Source organism: Tachysurus vachellii, chromosome 21 (genome assembly GCF_030014155.1).
Source record: "Tachysurus vachellii isolate PV-2020 chromosome 21, HZAU_Pvac_v1, whole genome shotgun sequence".
Taxonomy (NCBI): domain Eukaryota; kingdom Metazoa; phylum Chordata; class Actinopteri; order Siluriformes; family Bagridae; genus Tachysurus; species Tachysurus vachellii.
Genome location: NC_083480.1, coordinates 15,360,104 through 15,375,313, shown reverse-complemented (window position 1 = coordinate 15,375,313; position 15,210 = coordinate 15,360,104). Strand labels below are relative to the sequence as shown.

The window sequence follows — 15,210 nt, the reverse complement described above, 5'->3', positions numbered from 1 at the left end:
TTGTATGACAAATTATCAAGCTTTAATAACAGGTTTCTTAAAAAAGAGTTAACACTAATGATAAATCCACACTGCTGCTTTAGAAGCAGGAATATTAGCAAAGTTAAGGAGAAGCAAAACTTTCTGTCTACACACTTGGATGGAATTCTAGGCACTAAATATTGCAATTTAACAAAACCTGGACAAAATGAAAACTTTTTTGGAATTTTATTTGATTTCCTTCTACATGTTTAGGCACACTTTGTGTACACAGGTGATGAGGAAAGGAAGTTTTATGTATTAAGAAGCCATTGTGTTTCCTCATAGACGGTTCGAGCAGTCACGGGTTAGATGGCATGCTCTCGTACTCCTCCTTGCCACGACAGCAGCTCCTGGCTCTCGATCCAAACCTGTACGGGGGTGAGCAGTTCCGGCACGGACTCACGCCACCACAGCTAGGCCCTGAGCAGATGCACCCGTACGGTACGATCCACAAATCATACGGTATATATTTATATATGTGTGAGTGTGTGTTTATGGACATGGACAGAGACACTTTCTATGTCTGTTGTACTTCCATTGACATGTTACACCTTCCTGTACATGATCAATATCACACGTTGAATGAGGAGCTAGAAATAGTGCAGAATCTTGAATAATAAATATTTCATTCCTTTGTTTTAAATTATTGAAAATTTCCACCCAAAAAATAAATAAATAAAAATATAACAGACAGATGAATCTGGAATGACTGACATAGCTGATGCCCCCGGAAGCTCCGCCCACTTCCTCCATCTGATATTATTTATTTTCCCTGCTTCAATGAATGTGTTCATTAATGTGAAATAAAATCTATCTTTGTAAAATTCGTTTGAACTCGTTTTCATATAATAACTAATCATTTTGATAGATACATAAACACATCATTTTCTACAGGAAAGGGGGGGGGTGGTGTTTGGGAATACACTATTATTTTTTTATTTATTTTTTAGCTCAGGTTTTATTTTTCCAATAAGGGGAAAGTGAGAAATAAGTGGGAAATTCTGACCATTACTTAATAAGACTAAGTGTCATCTCTAACACGTTAAAAAGGAAATGAAAAACATCATTTAATCTTAAAATGCGTTGAGTTTTTTTTTTATTAACAGAGACTAACATCAGCTGTGTGGAAGCCATTACTATGTCATCTGTAATTACTATAAAATCAACATATACTGAACGTTTTTTTTTCATTATCTGTATCAGATCGGTCTGAATTACAGATGATAAATCCACATCATTTCATTGTATGTTTTCTTTCAGTCAAAGTAAATTTTAACAAAATCCGATCAGCTCTAGGGCGCAGATACTTTTGCAAGCCACCGCATCTCGACGTGTCGTGCAGCCGATAAATAAACTTGACTTTTCCTACTCGCAGATTCGGAAGCCGTTTTCCACGACTTGGACAGCGATGGAAGCCTTGGTCACCTCGGCGATTGTCTCTTGGCGACAGCAGAGGGAGGGGTGCTGGCTGGACGCGTGGGAAATCCCATTGACCGCCTGTATTCGATGCAGAACTCCTACTTCACCTCGTGACCCCTCTTCACCTCCGACCCCAGACTAACTCCACCGCAGTCCACAAGAGAAGCTGCAAACAAACAGACAAAGCCTTCACTCTAAAACCCAGCGTGTTTGCCCAACTAATCCTGCAGGATCTCTCATCTCGCAATCACACACCAGTTTACGTCAGTCACCGTCCTGTAGGAATAACAAAACATAATGATTTAAACAGCAAACAGGAAATGATGCGGTTTAGGGTTCGACTAGGAATACGATAATTGTATCCTCATGCTTTAATCATTATTAATAAAACCAACACACACACACACACACACACACATTTACGTCATAGGCATGCTGTATATTCAGTTAGGCAGCTGATTGCCAACATTTTACCTCATCGTTCATCACAAATCAGTCATTTGCAAATAAATAAATAAGTAAATACATCTTGCATAGGAAACCTTGCATCTACATCATCACGTATAAATCAGAACGACATCTTATTTACAACTGAGTGCAAAAGTTTGTACACCCTCAGGTCCATATGAAGAAATAAAGTAATGTACAGCAATAAGACAAATTATTACAGAAAGGAAATGATCCGATCTTGTTGTTTAGGATGTTCACAGTCAAACGCCGGTGGCTCATCAGATACACATATTTACTGTTAGCTCGCATGCCCACGCTGTGCCCTTTTTTGCCTCCAACTTCATTCAACAGCTTTTCATTTGTCCATTTATTTATTTATTTATTTATTCCTTTTTTTTTTAGATTATTTCTAAAATAATGTTGAGATAAATTGCCACGTTTCGGCATGCGGTAATTCTATTAATACGTAATAACACATTATGTTAATATTTTACAAAAAAAAAAAAAAAAAAAAAAAAGCAAAGAAAAGAAAAGCAATGCAGCTCCCACTCGATTTATGGAGGGGGGACAAACTTCTGCACTCGGCTGTCGAATCATTTCTAAGGGCAAACAGCAAATCAGACCCAGAGAGGAGTGTTTAATCATTTTTAAGAATGAATGTCCTTTCTTTTTAGTAAAATTTCCTCAGATTCTAGCCTTTTGTTCTCGCTCTTATCCTCACGCTGTTACACTTTAATTATCAGGCCTTGGATGATGTTATTTATGAGTATTAGGGACGGGAAAGACTAAACCGAGCGGCACACCGGAGTCTTAAGGAGTCTCTGTAGGGTTCAGAGAGCAAAAGGAAAGGGTGCATACCAGAGCGATTAAGACGAGGCCAACACAAATCCGCCCGGTGATACGGGGTCAGGTGAACTTGCGTGGGATTAAACGATTAAAAGCTGGAATTTGTTCCCGTCTGTAACACATACGCTGCCAGTCAGAAGGGTTTGGGAAACTCTGTGTGTACTTTGTAGTTTTGGTTGAAATGGGAATGAAGATAAATACAGAATTATTAATATAATTCATTATTATAACAGAAGTGAAGTGAGAAATATGAGAGCAGTTTCGAAATTGTATTTAATTATTATTATTTTGTTTATTTCAGTTTTTCAATCTCGATCGCTCTAAAGAGTGTAAATGTGTAACACTAACAATGAAATGAACCTGTTGTGGATTAACTTAGAAAAAAAAAAGTGCAGCTTTGGTAAAGCGCTTAATTAAAAGACGGTTAGAACAAAGATTTAATAATAATAATAATAATAATAATAATAATAATAATAATAATAATACTTTTTATTTCATTTGGAGTCATCAGTTTGAAATAATGAACCTTAAAGTGTTTTACATGAAAATGATGATAAAGCTTAATTTTATGTATTTATGTGACAATAGTTAAACTGTAAAATAAAAAATATTTAAAAAATAATAATAATTTTTTAAAACCTGCAGGCTGGCAGTGTATGTGAACTCCTTTTCTCTCCTTGTCTCTTCTCCCCTCCTCATTTTTCTCATTGTCTTCTCTCCTTGTCTCCTCCTTTCTTCTCTTCTCCTTTCCTCTCTCCTCTGTGTCTCACCTGCTCATCTTCTCTCCTTGTCTCGTCCTCCCTTTTTTATAATTGTCTTCTCTCCTTCTCTTCATTCCTTGTCTCTTCTCTTCGCTTCTCCTCTCCTCTCTGCTCCACCGCTCATCTCCTCTCCTTCTTTCTCTTCCATGTCTCCTCTCCTCTCCTTCTTTCTCTTCCATGTCTCCTCTCCTCTCATCTCCTCTCCTTCTTTCTCTTCCATGTCTCCTCTCCTCTCATCTCCTCTCCGTCTTTCTCTTCCACGTCTCCTCTCCGCTCCTCTCATTTCCACAGTTTATCTTATTCAGTTTCTATTCTTTCACCTCCGTTCCCTTCTTCTCTTTTGTCTACCTTCTTCTTTCCTCATCAGTTATCTGTCTTTATTTTCAGCATCTTTCGTTCTCTTGCTGAGTTATTAAGAAAGATCAGAATGTTTATGTCGCACTTTTCTACGATGAGCTTTAGTCCGAAGAAATCTTTTAATAAATAGGTAGAATGTTAATAACACTGAGACACAGGGTAATTCTGACGCTTTGGCCTAAGGAAATAATGCTAAAGTATAGAAAAAATAAATACATAAAAAAAACTTCGTTGAGGTTTTGTGAAGGAAATCCTCTGAGTTCGTAGAGTTTTTTTCGGCGCTCGTTTCATTCTCACGTCTGAGGTTTGAACGCGTAAGGGTCAGGATTCGATCAGGGTTCATCACACTGCCAACAGGGTCTCGCGTTTACAGGGTTTACATTATTACAGCATCCACATCATCCTAAATCCTAGTGTTCAAAAGTAATGCTGCCCCCGGGGTGTTTCCCGGGTGGCCCGTGTGATGCTAAATGTTCTCGTGCTCTAATGTTACTGCGCTTAACGTATTTGTATCATGACTAATATGGTTGCGATTAGCACTACTGTCTCTCTCCGTTCCTCTGTATGATAATGATACTGCTGGATATCTCGTTGCTTTCTCCTGCATGACGTACAGTGTGTACACGTGAGACGTTTCTTATTTAAAAAAAAAAAAAAAGATTTTATGACATGTACAGAACATTATTATTATTATTATTATTATTATTATTATTATTATTATTTCAGCCCTCTGGACTGTGGATGTTATACGAAACAGGCCGAGCTGCCTGAAGCTGTGATCAGATCTGACACCAGGGATATCAAGGCCACTGTTCCTTGTGATTCTGGACTCTATCATCAGGGTATCTGCTGAAACAGCACAGAACTGACAGCACAATTCGTTTAATTTTTTGTTTTTTTTGGGGTTTTTTTTGTGATCTGTTCAAGTGGTTACTGTGTATTGTGTTTTCACCTTTACAATATAATCAGTGCTTTTGTTGTCAATATGATCATGTCTCCTTGATTACTGAGTCTTCAAGACATGATAGAGATGCAGCCTTTAAGACACGGGAGGTGGGGGGGGGGGAATTGGACAAACATTGCAAGCAGTTCAAAAAAAAGCACACACACACACACACACACACACCCGAGGTAACACAAATGACCCCTAAACCATTGTAAATGCATGGCCTCTGTGTAAACAGTTCTACAGTCATTACAGAGAATTAGAGATTACTGAACCGTAAGAAGAAAACATCTTTAATTAAATCATTGGCAGTCCTTAAGAACTTTAAATCATCTTCTTGGATCTGGGATTGTTATCGGGTTAAAATGAAAAAAAAAAGTACAAACGTTACAGATAATTACGCAACACTTCAAACTGAAGAAACGACATTTACGACTTTATTGTAACGTAAACTCTAGGGTGTAAAAATATCTGCACCCCTTAAAGCCATCAAGAAATCATCATGTCTTCTTGGAGCTGGGACGGATTTAAGGTAAAAACGCTAAGTGATTTGCACAGAAACAAAAACTGCCAATGCAAATCATATGGTGCAAAATTATTGGCACTCCATACAATTTTAAACCTCTTTAAACCGGTGCTTTTGGATCTGGGATTGTCATGAGGGTGGTTTTTTGTTTTCTTTATTAAAAAAAAAAAATTAAGGAAGAATAAGAAAACAAGAACATGGCCTAGAGGAAGGTCACATATGGCTGCTCTTAACATCTGACTGAGCCAATAATCAGGGAGAAATAACACAAACAACCCTGTCAGGCGTGTTAGTCAGCGTGTTCCTGTCCTCCCACTCATCCCGTCAGTGGTCAAAGGCATGTACTAAGCCATAAGATCTCCCCCTCTTTCGCTCTTTTTATTCTTCTGCCAGCGGGAAGCTAGACACGGTATGAGGGAGAGAAGTCACACATTCCTTAGTTTAATATTATACAGCGATTCAGACGAGAGGGAAAAAAAAGAGCCACGAGGAACCGGGCCGAAAAAAACTCCTCAATCCTGATTGGAGAGATCTGAATAAATATATTGCGTAGCTTGTTAAAGATTAACGGCGGTGTCTTTAAACATCACGAAGAAGGATAATGACTGAATCAGACCTTTATGTCTTTTAAATCCTATAACAAACACTGACTACATCACAGCTTCATTACGATACGGAGAGCGGATACGGATTACATTTCCAATATTTAGCCATATCATTTAAATATATATGTACAAACTGATTATCTATTTTTTGTCAAATTACCTTTACACTCTTTATTTATTTTTTTCCTAATACCTGAGTATTGGTTTAGATTTTGAGTTGTTTTCCCTAAACAGTGGCTTCAAGCTCAGCAAATCTTGCATATCATTATTACTCGAACAAGAGCCTTAAGAAAGTCTATGCGTGTTCTGATCAATGAACACAGTGCCGTGAATAAGTATTCACTCCCGTCGACTTTTTCTAGTTTTCTAACCAAAAGGATTTAACGTCCTGAATTTACATCGAATATCCCATCAGTACATTAAATCTGTTACAAGTACATTCATTCATCCATTCATTCATCTTCTACCGCTTATCCGAACTACCTCAGGTCACGGGGAGCCTGTGCCTATCTCAGGCGTCATCGGGCATCAAGGCAGGATACACCCTGGACGGAGTGCCAACCCATCACAGGGCACACACACACTCTCATTCACTCACGCAATCACACACTACGGACAATTTTCCAGAGATGCCAATCAACCTACCATGCATGTCTTTGGACCGGGGGAGGAAACCGGAGTACCCGGAGGAAACCCCTGAGGCACGGGGAGAACATGCAAACTCCACACACACAAGGCGGAGGCGGGAATCGAACCCCTAACCCTGGAGGTGTGAGGCGAACGTGCTAACCACTAAGCCACCGTGCCCCCCGTTACAAGTACAACAGATAAATATTCACCACATCACTGTGCAACTGGTCCATGACAAAGAGATTAAATATGATTTGAACGGATTCAACCTGCGTGATGTTAAACTGAGTACATGTAGATATATGTCTGTTCCTGGAAGAACCAGGAGAGAAGACTTTACAATCAGGCTTCGATAATAAAAGAGATCCTCATCAGTCTGCCTAGAGGAGGCTGTCCACCATACGTCAGTCACGAGTAAGTCTCAACGCGATGCTACCACAACCATGCTTCACTACGTTTGTTCAGAACAAAAGAGATTTTATTTAGACACCTAACGTCACTTTAAACATGTTGAGATCTGCAAGTTCTTATTAAAAAAATATTTATAAAGATGAACTGTACAAGCAGCTGACATCAGTTTCCTGACTCGCGGCATCTCACGGCTTGTTGTCGTCTTTCTGTACAGTTGGCAACGTTTATTACAAAATGACAGTGTGTGTGTGTGTGTGTGTGTGTGTGTGAATATGAAATGTGTTCAAGTAAAACCGTCTGAAGTTAATATAGCCATTGCCTTAATCCCACGGTGATGGAAGAAGGTTTCTGGTTGGGTTTTATGTGGGCGGAGATTCTGGATTCACTGCAGAGAAAATAAACACACTTTCATTAGTTTCTGGATTTTTCTACCTTACAACATTCGCATATATTCTCTGGAGTCGCAGAGTTTTTACACATTCTGTTTCCTATTGCCACCATCCAGTCAGATCCAAAATTATTGGCACTCAAAAACTGCAACTGCAAAATTATTAACACCCCCAAATAACATTTAGTGGGAAAATATTCTAAATGAATTAGGTCTAAAATCTTTTTCATTCATTCATTCATCTTCTACCGCTTATCCGAACTACCTCGGGTCACGGGGAGCCTGTGCCTATCTCAGGTGTCATCGGGCATCAAGGCAGGATACACCCTGGACGGAGTGCCAACCCATCACTGGGCACACACACACTCTCATTCACTCACGCAATCACACACTACGGACAATTTTCCTTAGATGCCAATCAACCTACCATGCATCCATGTCTTTGGACATGGATGGGAGGAAACCGGAGTACCCGGAGGAAACCCCCGAGGCACGGGGAGAACATGCAAACTCCACACACACAAGGTGGAGGCGGGAATCGAACCCTGACCCTGGAGGTGTGAGGCAAACGTGCTAACCACTAAGCCACCGTGGCCCCCTGTCTAAAATCCTACTAATAATTAATATTAGTAATTATGGCAATTGTTTTTCAACCAATTGAATATATACAGTACTGTGCAAATGTTTTAGGCAGGTGTGAAAAAAAATGCTGTAAACAAAGAATGCTTTCAAAAATGGAAGTATTAAACATTTATTTTCATAAATGAACAAAATGCAGTGAATGAACAAAAGAGAAATCTAAATCACATCAATATTTGCTGTGAGAGCCCTTTGCCTTTGCCTTCAAAACAGCAGCAATTCTTCTAGCTACACTCGCACAGAAGTTTTTGAAGGAACTCGGCTGGTAGGTTGTTCCAAACATCTTGGAGAACTAACCACAGATCTTCTGTGGATGTCGGCTTTCTCACATCCTTCTGTCTCTTCATGTAATCCCAGACACACTCGACGATGTTGAGATCAGCGCTCTGTGGGGGTCGTGCCATCACTTCACGCTGGTTTGAAAGCAAAATATTAATTTGATTTAGATTTTTCTTTTGTTTGCTCACTTTGCATTTTGTAAATTGACAGAAATAAACATTCATTATTTATATTTCTGAAAGCATTCTTTGTTTACAGCATTTTTTTCACACCTGCCTAAAACTTTTGCACAGTACTGTATGTAATTTTTTTTGTTGTTGTTATTGTCCAAATCCTTTGACAAGATCTGAGGATGTAGCATTATAAAATACAATGGGGGTGCCAATAATTTTGTTACCCAAAAGAAAAAGCGTCTGTCCTACTTGTGGGGGTTAGGAAACACTTTATGAAGCCCAAAAAAGTCTATTACTGGTCAAACGCTTTTGTGAAGTGTGAGAATAATTCAGCACATGACGTGAAACACTACTTAGTGATGATGGCAGTAATGATTACCTAATCCTGTAACGTCCACAGTGTTGGCGCAGGTCAGAAAGCGTGCCACGTGTGATGAGCAGGCCTGAGCCGAGGACTGGTTTTCCCTCAGGCAGCGCTCAAACTCTGCAAACTCTCCGGCACAGTCTGCCCTGATCTTCCTGATCACTGGACTACATCAGGAAATGACGAGAAACAAGATGACACAAATCTGAAAGCTCTCATGTCAATTGTGAAGCCTGATTGCATATATACTGAGTCGACAGAAGACCAGACACACCTACCACATTAATCAGGACATTAGACTGACGATGATATTTATTACAGGTGACTAAACAACCCTTTCTACCCCTCCACAACCCCACCCACACTTCACGGACCGTGGCTCTGTACGGTCTCTCAGCCCCCGTCTCCCACCTCCGTCATTTCTGAATGAGTAAAATATCTTCCTAATGTCCCACAACACTTTACTTTGTAGGGTATTGTGTTAATGATTCAGTGGAAGCATTAACACAGTTTTTAGGGGGATTAAAAAAATGGTCCAAATTCCTATATAGTGCTGAATTCTGTCACTCTAAATTTATTTTTTGGAATATCTCATGTATCCCATGCTGCACTGCTGCAGGTATGTATTTATTAATTCATGCAGTCTGACGAGTGGATATAGAGCAAAGAAAACAGTCTTTACCAGTGTTCTGTTTAATACTGAACATTTTCAGTGGTTGTTAAACTGAAAAAAATTAGTAGAGCGCTTAATCATTTGCCTTTATTTAATCTTAAAACATCCTACAATTAATAGAAAATATGCCTGTGTATCGCAGGACTAACTACTAAATGAAATGCTGATGCTTGGGGAAGGATTTCTGGTGTAGACGTACTGAGAAGAGGTACACTGTGCCACCTTCACCTTCAGGTGGTGACACTGCTCCTGCCATGTAGACGGATTAGAGGCCACACAGGCTCCGTACTCCTCCATCTCCTTCTGACAGAATTTAGCTGTAATGTCCATTGCTGCCTGCCTGCAAGGAAAGTCACACTAAAATGAACAAACGTGTTAACTGGCAGGAAGAACAGACCCTGAACAATCTGCATAGTGCTAGCTGTCTGACTTCTGCGTCTTCAACATTCATGCTTACACCTTGTCGACTCATAGATCACAAATCCAGTCTCTCCTGTAACTCAGCATCTCGCTGTAATGTACAAGGTACACACTGGGACCACTTCTACAATTCATTAACATGGCGTTAATCATCACTGGAAAATAACGAATGAGGAAAAGAGACACTTAGACTTTATTATTATTAATTATTATATAATATAAATATAATTAACACTATTATTCCCGATATTCGGGATCCTTTTTTCTTCTATTATAAATGCCATTGTAACCGCTAGCAATGTCATTCTGTGACGACAGCAGATTAGAATAATGCAAACTTAGATTATGTTAGATTAGATTAGATTAGATCCAACTTTAGTGCAAGATGTACAAGATGTGCAAGTGCAAACTTCTCACTACTCAAAATATTACAGCAACACATAACAATTTAGCACCAGAATCCCACATCACTATAATATAATTAATTAAGATATAGACAAATTTAATGCTTTACAAGTTGTAGTTTTCCTTTAAAGGTGGAAGGTTAAAGGGGGATTTTAAACAATTGCCTGTAACCTATTATTAATGTCTGGTAGCATGTTGGAAACCATTTGAAATTTTTTTAGTCAAGCATCCTGTAAAACAAAATAAAATAATAATGATAAAATCATTAAAGACAACACAATATGATACTATAATGAAGCTGTATACTGTCATAGTGGATAAACATGTGCACATATACAAGAAGCATGGATCATTTACAATGTGTAAAGGCTGTAAAAGACAGAAAGGATTAAATAGCCATAGCTTACATGGTTGACGCTTTAACTGAAATCAGCACAGGAATGAAGGTTGAACGGTTTACATGCACATGTGAAAGTCAACCGGCTCTACTACACGCTTCCTTCTTCCGACGTTTCTGATTGGTCAGCTAGATATTTCCAAATCTGTAATTCTACTGGTCAGCTGGATGTCAACCAAAACAAAGAGGTGGGTCTTAATACAGGAGAACGAATCATGTCTGTCGTAAATTATTCTTGAACAAATGCTAAAAAAATATATTTTAACAAATCGATACAAAACAAAGAGTTATTAATACGTTATTATTTGGCAAACGTCCTGTGACGAAATTCGACACGTTGTTTGAATTTGTACAGTAAAACCTTAGCTAATGAACAGAGCCAATGAGTTTTTTCCCTCGAATTTCCTGTAACCTTTCATTTAAAAATAACACGTTATTAATGCGACTAATATTATACGTACAGAATAAATGAGAGCAGATACATTAATTAAAACAGTTAAAGTGTGTAACATCCTATCAGATTATTATTATTATTATTGTTATTATTATTATTTATTATTATTATTATTATTGTTGTTGTTGTTGTTGTTGTCAAATATTATTATTATTATTATTATTTATTATTATTATTATTATTTTATTTATTATTGTTGTTATTATTATTGTTATTATTTTATTTATTATTGTTGTTATTATTATTGTTAATAATTATTATTATTATCAATTTATTTATTATTTTGTTGTTTGTTTGTTTGTTTTTCAATTTATTTCTTTTAAAGAAAAATAATTAAGCTTTGTACGATTCTTTTCGTGTTTCTATTTATTTTGTATGTTTAGGACTTCCGGACAACCGAGTACGTTACCGGAGGTGTCGTCTTGGAGCTGCGTGCTTGCGTATGCGGAAGCTGGCGTGTGTGTGCGGTTGCTGCTGGTGTTATATTTAAACCTCTACAGTAACCGGACAGATTGGTGATAAAGTGTTTGTGGGACATTGAGGAGAAAGTGGAGATCAGCGGGTGGAGGCGGGTTCAGTCACAATGGTGGAGGTTAATAATAAAGAACAGTACATGAACCACAGCACGGACAGCGTTATGAGTGACGAGCTGGTGAACTCCGTGTCTCTGTACCGGCGCAGGCCGCGGCTCCTACACGGCACCGTGCTCCCGTTCGCCGCGCTGCTTTACCCCAGCTGGCTGTACGTGTGGGTCGCTGTTTACGGCACCGCGGAGTATCCGGAGGCCGGTCTGCTCGGGCTCGCCGCCATCGGGATCGCGCACGTCCTCACCGTGCTGTCGGGGTACTGGTCCGTGCACGCGCACTGCTGGCTGACCTGCTCCAAGGTAGTGTGTGTGTGTGTGTGTGTGTGTGTGTGTGTGTGTGAGTGAGAGAGAGAGAGATAATCAGATCGCACTGCATCCGCAGCAGCACATTTAAGAATGACGTGTGCAAAAAACACTTTCACAATTCCATCCGTTTGCTGCTATATGTACTGTACTGTCTGTGTCTGTCTGTCGGTCTCTCTGTGTCTGTCTGTCGGTCTCTCTGTGTCTGTCTGTCGGTCTCTCTGTGTCTGTCTGTCGGTCTCTGTCTGTCTGTCTGTCTGTGTCTGTCTGTCTCTCTGTGTCTGTCTGTCTGTCTCTCTGTGTCTGTCTGTCTGTCTGTCTGTCTGTCTCTCTGTGAGTCTGTCTGTCTGTCTGTCTCTCTGTGAGTCTGTCTGTCTGTCTGTCTCTCTGTGAGTCTGTCTGTCTGTCTGTCTCTCTGTGAGTCTGTCTGTCTGTCGGTCTCTCTGTGAGTCTGTCTGTGTCTGTCGGTCTCTCTGTCTGTCTGTGTCTGTCGGTCTCTCTGTCTGTCTGTGTCTGTCGGTCTCTCTGTCTGTCTGTGTCTGTCGGTCTCTCTGTCTGTCTGTGTCTGTCGGTCTCTCTGTCTGTCTGTGTCTGTCGGTCTCTCTGTCTGTCTGTGTCTGTCGGTCTCTGTCTGTCTGTGTCTGTCGGTCTCTGTCTGTCTGTGTCTGTCGGTCTCTGTCTGTCTGTGTCTGTCGGTCTCTCTGTCTGTCTGTGTCTGTCGGTCTCTCTGTGTCTGTCTGTGTCTGTCGGTCTCTCTGTGTCTGTCGGTCTCTCTGTCGGTCTCTCTGTGTCTGTCGGTCTCTCTGTCGGTCTCTCTGTGTCTGTCGGTCTCTCTGTCTGTCTCTCTGTGTCTGTCGGTCTGTCTGTCTGTCTGTGTCTGTCGGTCTCTCTGTCTGTCTGTGTCTGTCGGTCTGTCTGTCGGTCTCTCTGTCTCTCTGTGTGTCTGTCTGTCTGTCGGTCTCTCTGTGTGTCTGTCGGTCTTTCTGTGTATCTGTCTGTGTCTGTCGGTCTCTCTGTCTCTCTGTGTGTCTGTCTGTCTGTCGGTCTCTCTGTGTGTCTGTCTGTCTGTCGGTCTCTCTGTCTGTCTGTCTTTCTCTGTCTCTCTCTCTTTATTTATATATATATATATTTGATATATAATATATATATTTGATATATAACAGAAGGGTTCATCCAAAGCAACACACAATTCAATTTAAGATAATGCAGTGAAGAATTAAGTGTCCAAAAAGGCCCAAACTCATAACTTCCTGATTCTAACTAAACACTGAACCTTCACTGCCTTTGTGCTCTAATCCAATTCTATCACACCTGTAGCATGTAACTGAGCCTCAAAATCGCATCCTGAGAGGTTCTGGACCCAGAGTTTATCCCAGGGACCTTTCCATGGAATAACACACACACACACACACACACACACACAGGGACAGTATTGGTGTAGACGATCCATCTAGTAGAATGTTTTTGACAACAGGGATGAACCCAGAGGAAATGGTATTATTTATTACATTATTATGTAACTTTTTTTTTTTTTTTTTTAGGAGAAATGTTTTTCTACACTACAAGCAGCTGATCTGAATCATTTTAAACACACACACAACTTGACATGTCCCTCATCTTGGGGAAAAAATTGATGTTAAGCATGCCAATTAATAAGAAATACATTTCTGTATATCTTGAAACAACAGTCATTTAAGAGCATTTCCTCCCTAGAAGAGTATGGATGTCCTGAAACATGTCTTAATTGCTCTGTTTATTTTTGTCTAATGCACGTCTTACCCAGGAATGTTTGGTAGTGTTGCCATTCAGTCAGATGATATGTGCGATAATGTAAAGTCTGTTAAGGGTAAATCTCACCGCGTTTGAATTGCTTCCGCCGTTTGTGTGTTTCTGACAGGAGCCCGATCCGAGCAAAGCGACCCTGGCTAAAGTAATCCCCACCCCTAACAATGGTTCCGCTGAGCTCGTAGCTCTGCAGAGAGACAAGGTGAGACCTCTTATTCTTCTGTAAGATTAATGCTGCAGTCAAGGAAATAATGACTACTCGGTCTGTTTAATGTTTAATGACAGGAGTATAGATGAAGGTTCGGCTTGTTTTGCATTAAAAGCACTAAAGATGTAAGATCGCAACTTAGCATCGTATTTCTTGTCAATATATTTATTTGTCAGGACGAAGAAGCCCGAGACGTCCTGTCCTTCGAGTTCCAGAAGATCCGCTACATTTTCGACAGGCACAGGAAGCTCTTCTTGCCCGTGGCTTTCCCCGTGGATCAGCCGCTGAGATATTTCCAAACGTGGAGAGGATATCAGGAGGAGCCGGATCTGCGGGCGGCAGAGAAACAATACGGGATGAACCGCGCAGAGATGGTGGTGCCTGACTTCCTGGAGCTCTTCAAGGAGAGAGCAACTGCACCGTTCTTTGTCTTCCAGGTGAAAATTTGTTGTCATTGTCGTTCTTTCTATTTGTTGTTTGTTTATAGTGTGTAAATTCACACCTCTTCTTGTTGCCCAGGTGTTCTGCGTGGGGCTGTGGTGTTTGGATGAGTACTGGTACTACAGCGTCTTTACCCTCTTCATGCTCGTCGCCTTTGAAGCGTCTCTGGTGCAGCAGCAGATGAGGAACATGTCCGAGATCCGGCGCATGGGGAACAAACCCTATATGATTCAGGTATCGGCAGTGCTTCAGTTCAGGCGCTTTTCCTATATTAATGTACCTCACATATTAATGACTGATCTATAGCAGACATCCTTAGTATGTTTAATTTGGGTGTCATTTGGTCCTCAGGTTTACCGGAACAGAAAATGGAGACTTGTATCTAGTGATGAACTTGTTGCTGGTGATATTGTTTCAATCGGTGAGTATCATGGGAGTGTGTGTCTGTGCGTGTGTCTGTGTGCATGTGTCTGTGCGTGTGTCTTTGTGCATGCGTGTGTCTGTGCGTTTGTCTGTGTGTCTCTATGCGTGCGTGTGTGTCTGTGCGCGTGCGTCTGTGCGCGTGTGTGTGTGTCTGTGCGCGTGCGTCTGTGCGCGTGCGTCTGCGCGTGCGTCTGCGTCTTTCCTCGTGAGTCTGTGCGCGTGTGTCTGTGCGTCTGTGTCTGTGCGCGTGCGTCTGTGCGCGTGTCTGTGCGCGTGCCTGCGCACGTGCCTGCATGTGTC

The 15,210-nt window shown here is 40.6% G+C and overlaps 3 protein-coding genes across 3 annotated transcripts in view; 2 read left to right on the top strand and 1 right to left on the bottom strand.

Moving 5' to 3' along the window:
• lmx1al (LIM homeobox transcription factor 1, alpha-like) overlaps positions 1 to 2,236 on the top strand; it is a 29,925-nt gene extending 27,689 nt beyond the window's left edge. Inside the window, exons 8-9 of the mRNA XM_060897351.1 lie at positions 307 to 462; positions 1,397 to 2,236. Coding sequence (XP_060753334.1) covers positions 307 to 462; positions 1,397 to 1,554 — 314 coding nt within the window. The 3' untranslated portion in view covers positions 1,555 to 2,236. The remainder of the gene's footprint in view (positions 1 to 306; positions 463 to 1,396) is intronic.
• A 4,680-nt stretch (positions 2,237 to 6,916) lies between these two features.
• On the bottom strand, positions 6,917 to 10,832 carry LOC132864169 (coiled-coil-helix-coiled-coil-helix domain-containing protein 5). The gene is made up of 4 exons (XM_060897454.1): positions 10,721 to 10,832; positions 9,688 to 9,828; positions 8,831 to 8,982; positions 6,917 to 7,357 (listed from the first exon to the last, which is right to left on the bottom strand). Coding segments are annotated over exons 1-4 (321 nt in total). The 5' UTR covers positions 10,723 to 10,832; the 3' UTR covers positions 6,917 to 7,331.
• Positions 10,833 to 11,606: 774 nt separating this feature from the next.
• atp13a1 (ATPase 13A1) overlaps positions 11,607 to 15,210 on the top strand; it is a 22,817-nt gene continuing 19,213 nt past the window's right edge. The window contains exons 1-5 of the mRNA XM_060897288.1: positions 11,607 to 12,050; positions 13,951 to 14,040; positions 14,223 to 14,483; positions 14,566 to 14,721; positions 14,839 to 14,908. Of these exons, the coding sequence (XP_060753271.1) occupies positions 11,748 to 12,050; positions 13,951 to 14,040; positions 14,223 to 14,483; positions 14,566 to 14,721; positions 14,839 to 14,908 (880 nt within the window). The 5' untranslated portion in view covers positions 11,607 to 11,747. The remainder of the gene's footprint in view (positions 12,051 to 13,950; positions 14,041 to 14,222; positions 14,484 to 14,565; positions 14,722 to 14,838; positions 14,909 to 15,210) is intronic.

Coding starts and splice junctions, on each gene's coding strand:
- LOC132864169 (XM_060897454.1), bottom strand. Junction 8,983..9,687: donor GCACAGTGTACCTCTTCTCA/GTACGTCTACAC, acceptor TTCCTGATGTAG/TCCAGTGATCAGGAAGATCA. Junction 7,358..8,830: donor TGTGGACGTTACAGGATTAG/GTAATCATTACT, acceptor TTTTCTCTGCAG/TGAATCCAGAATCTCCGCCC.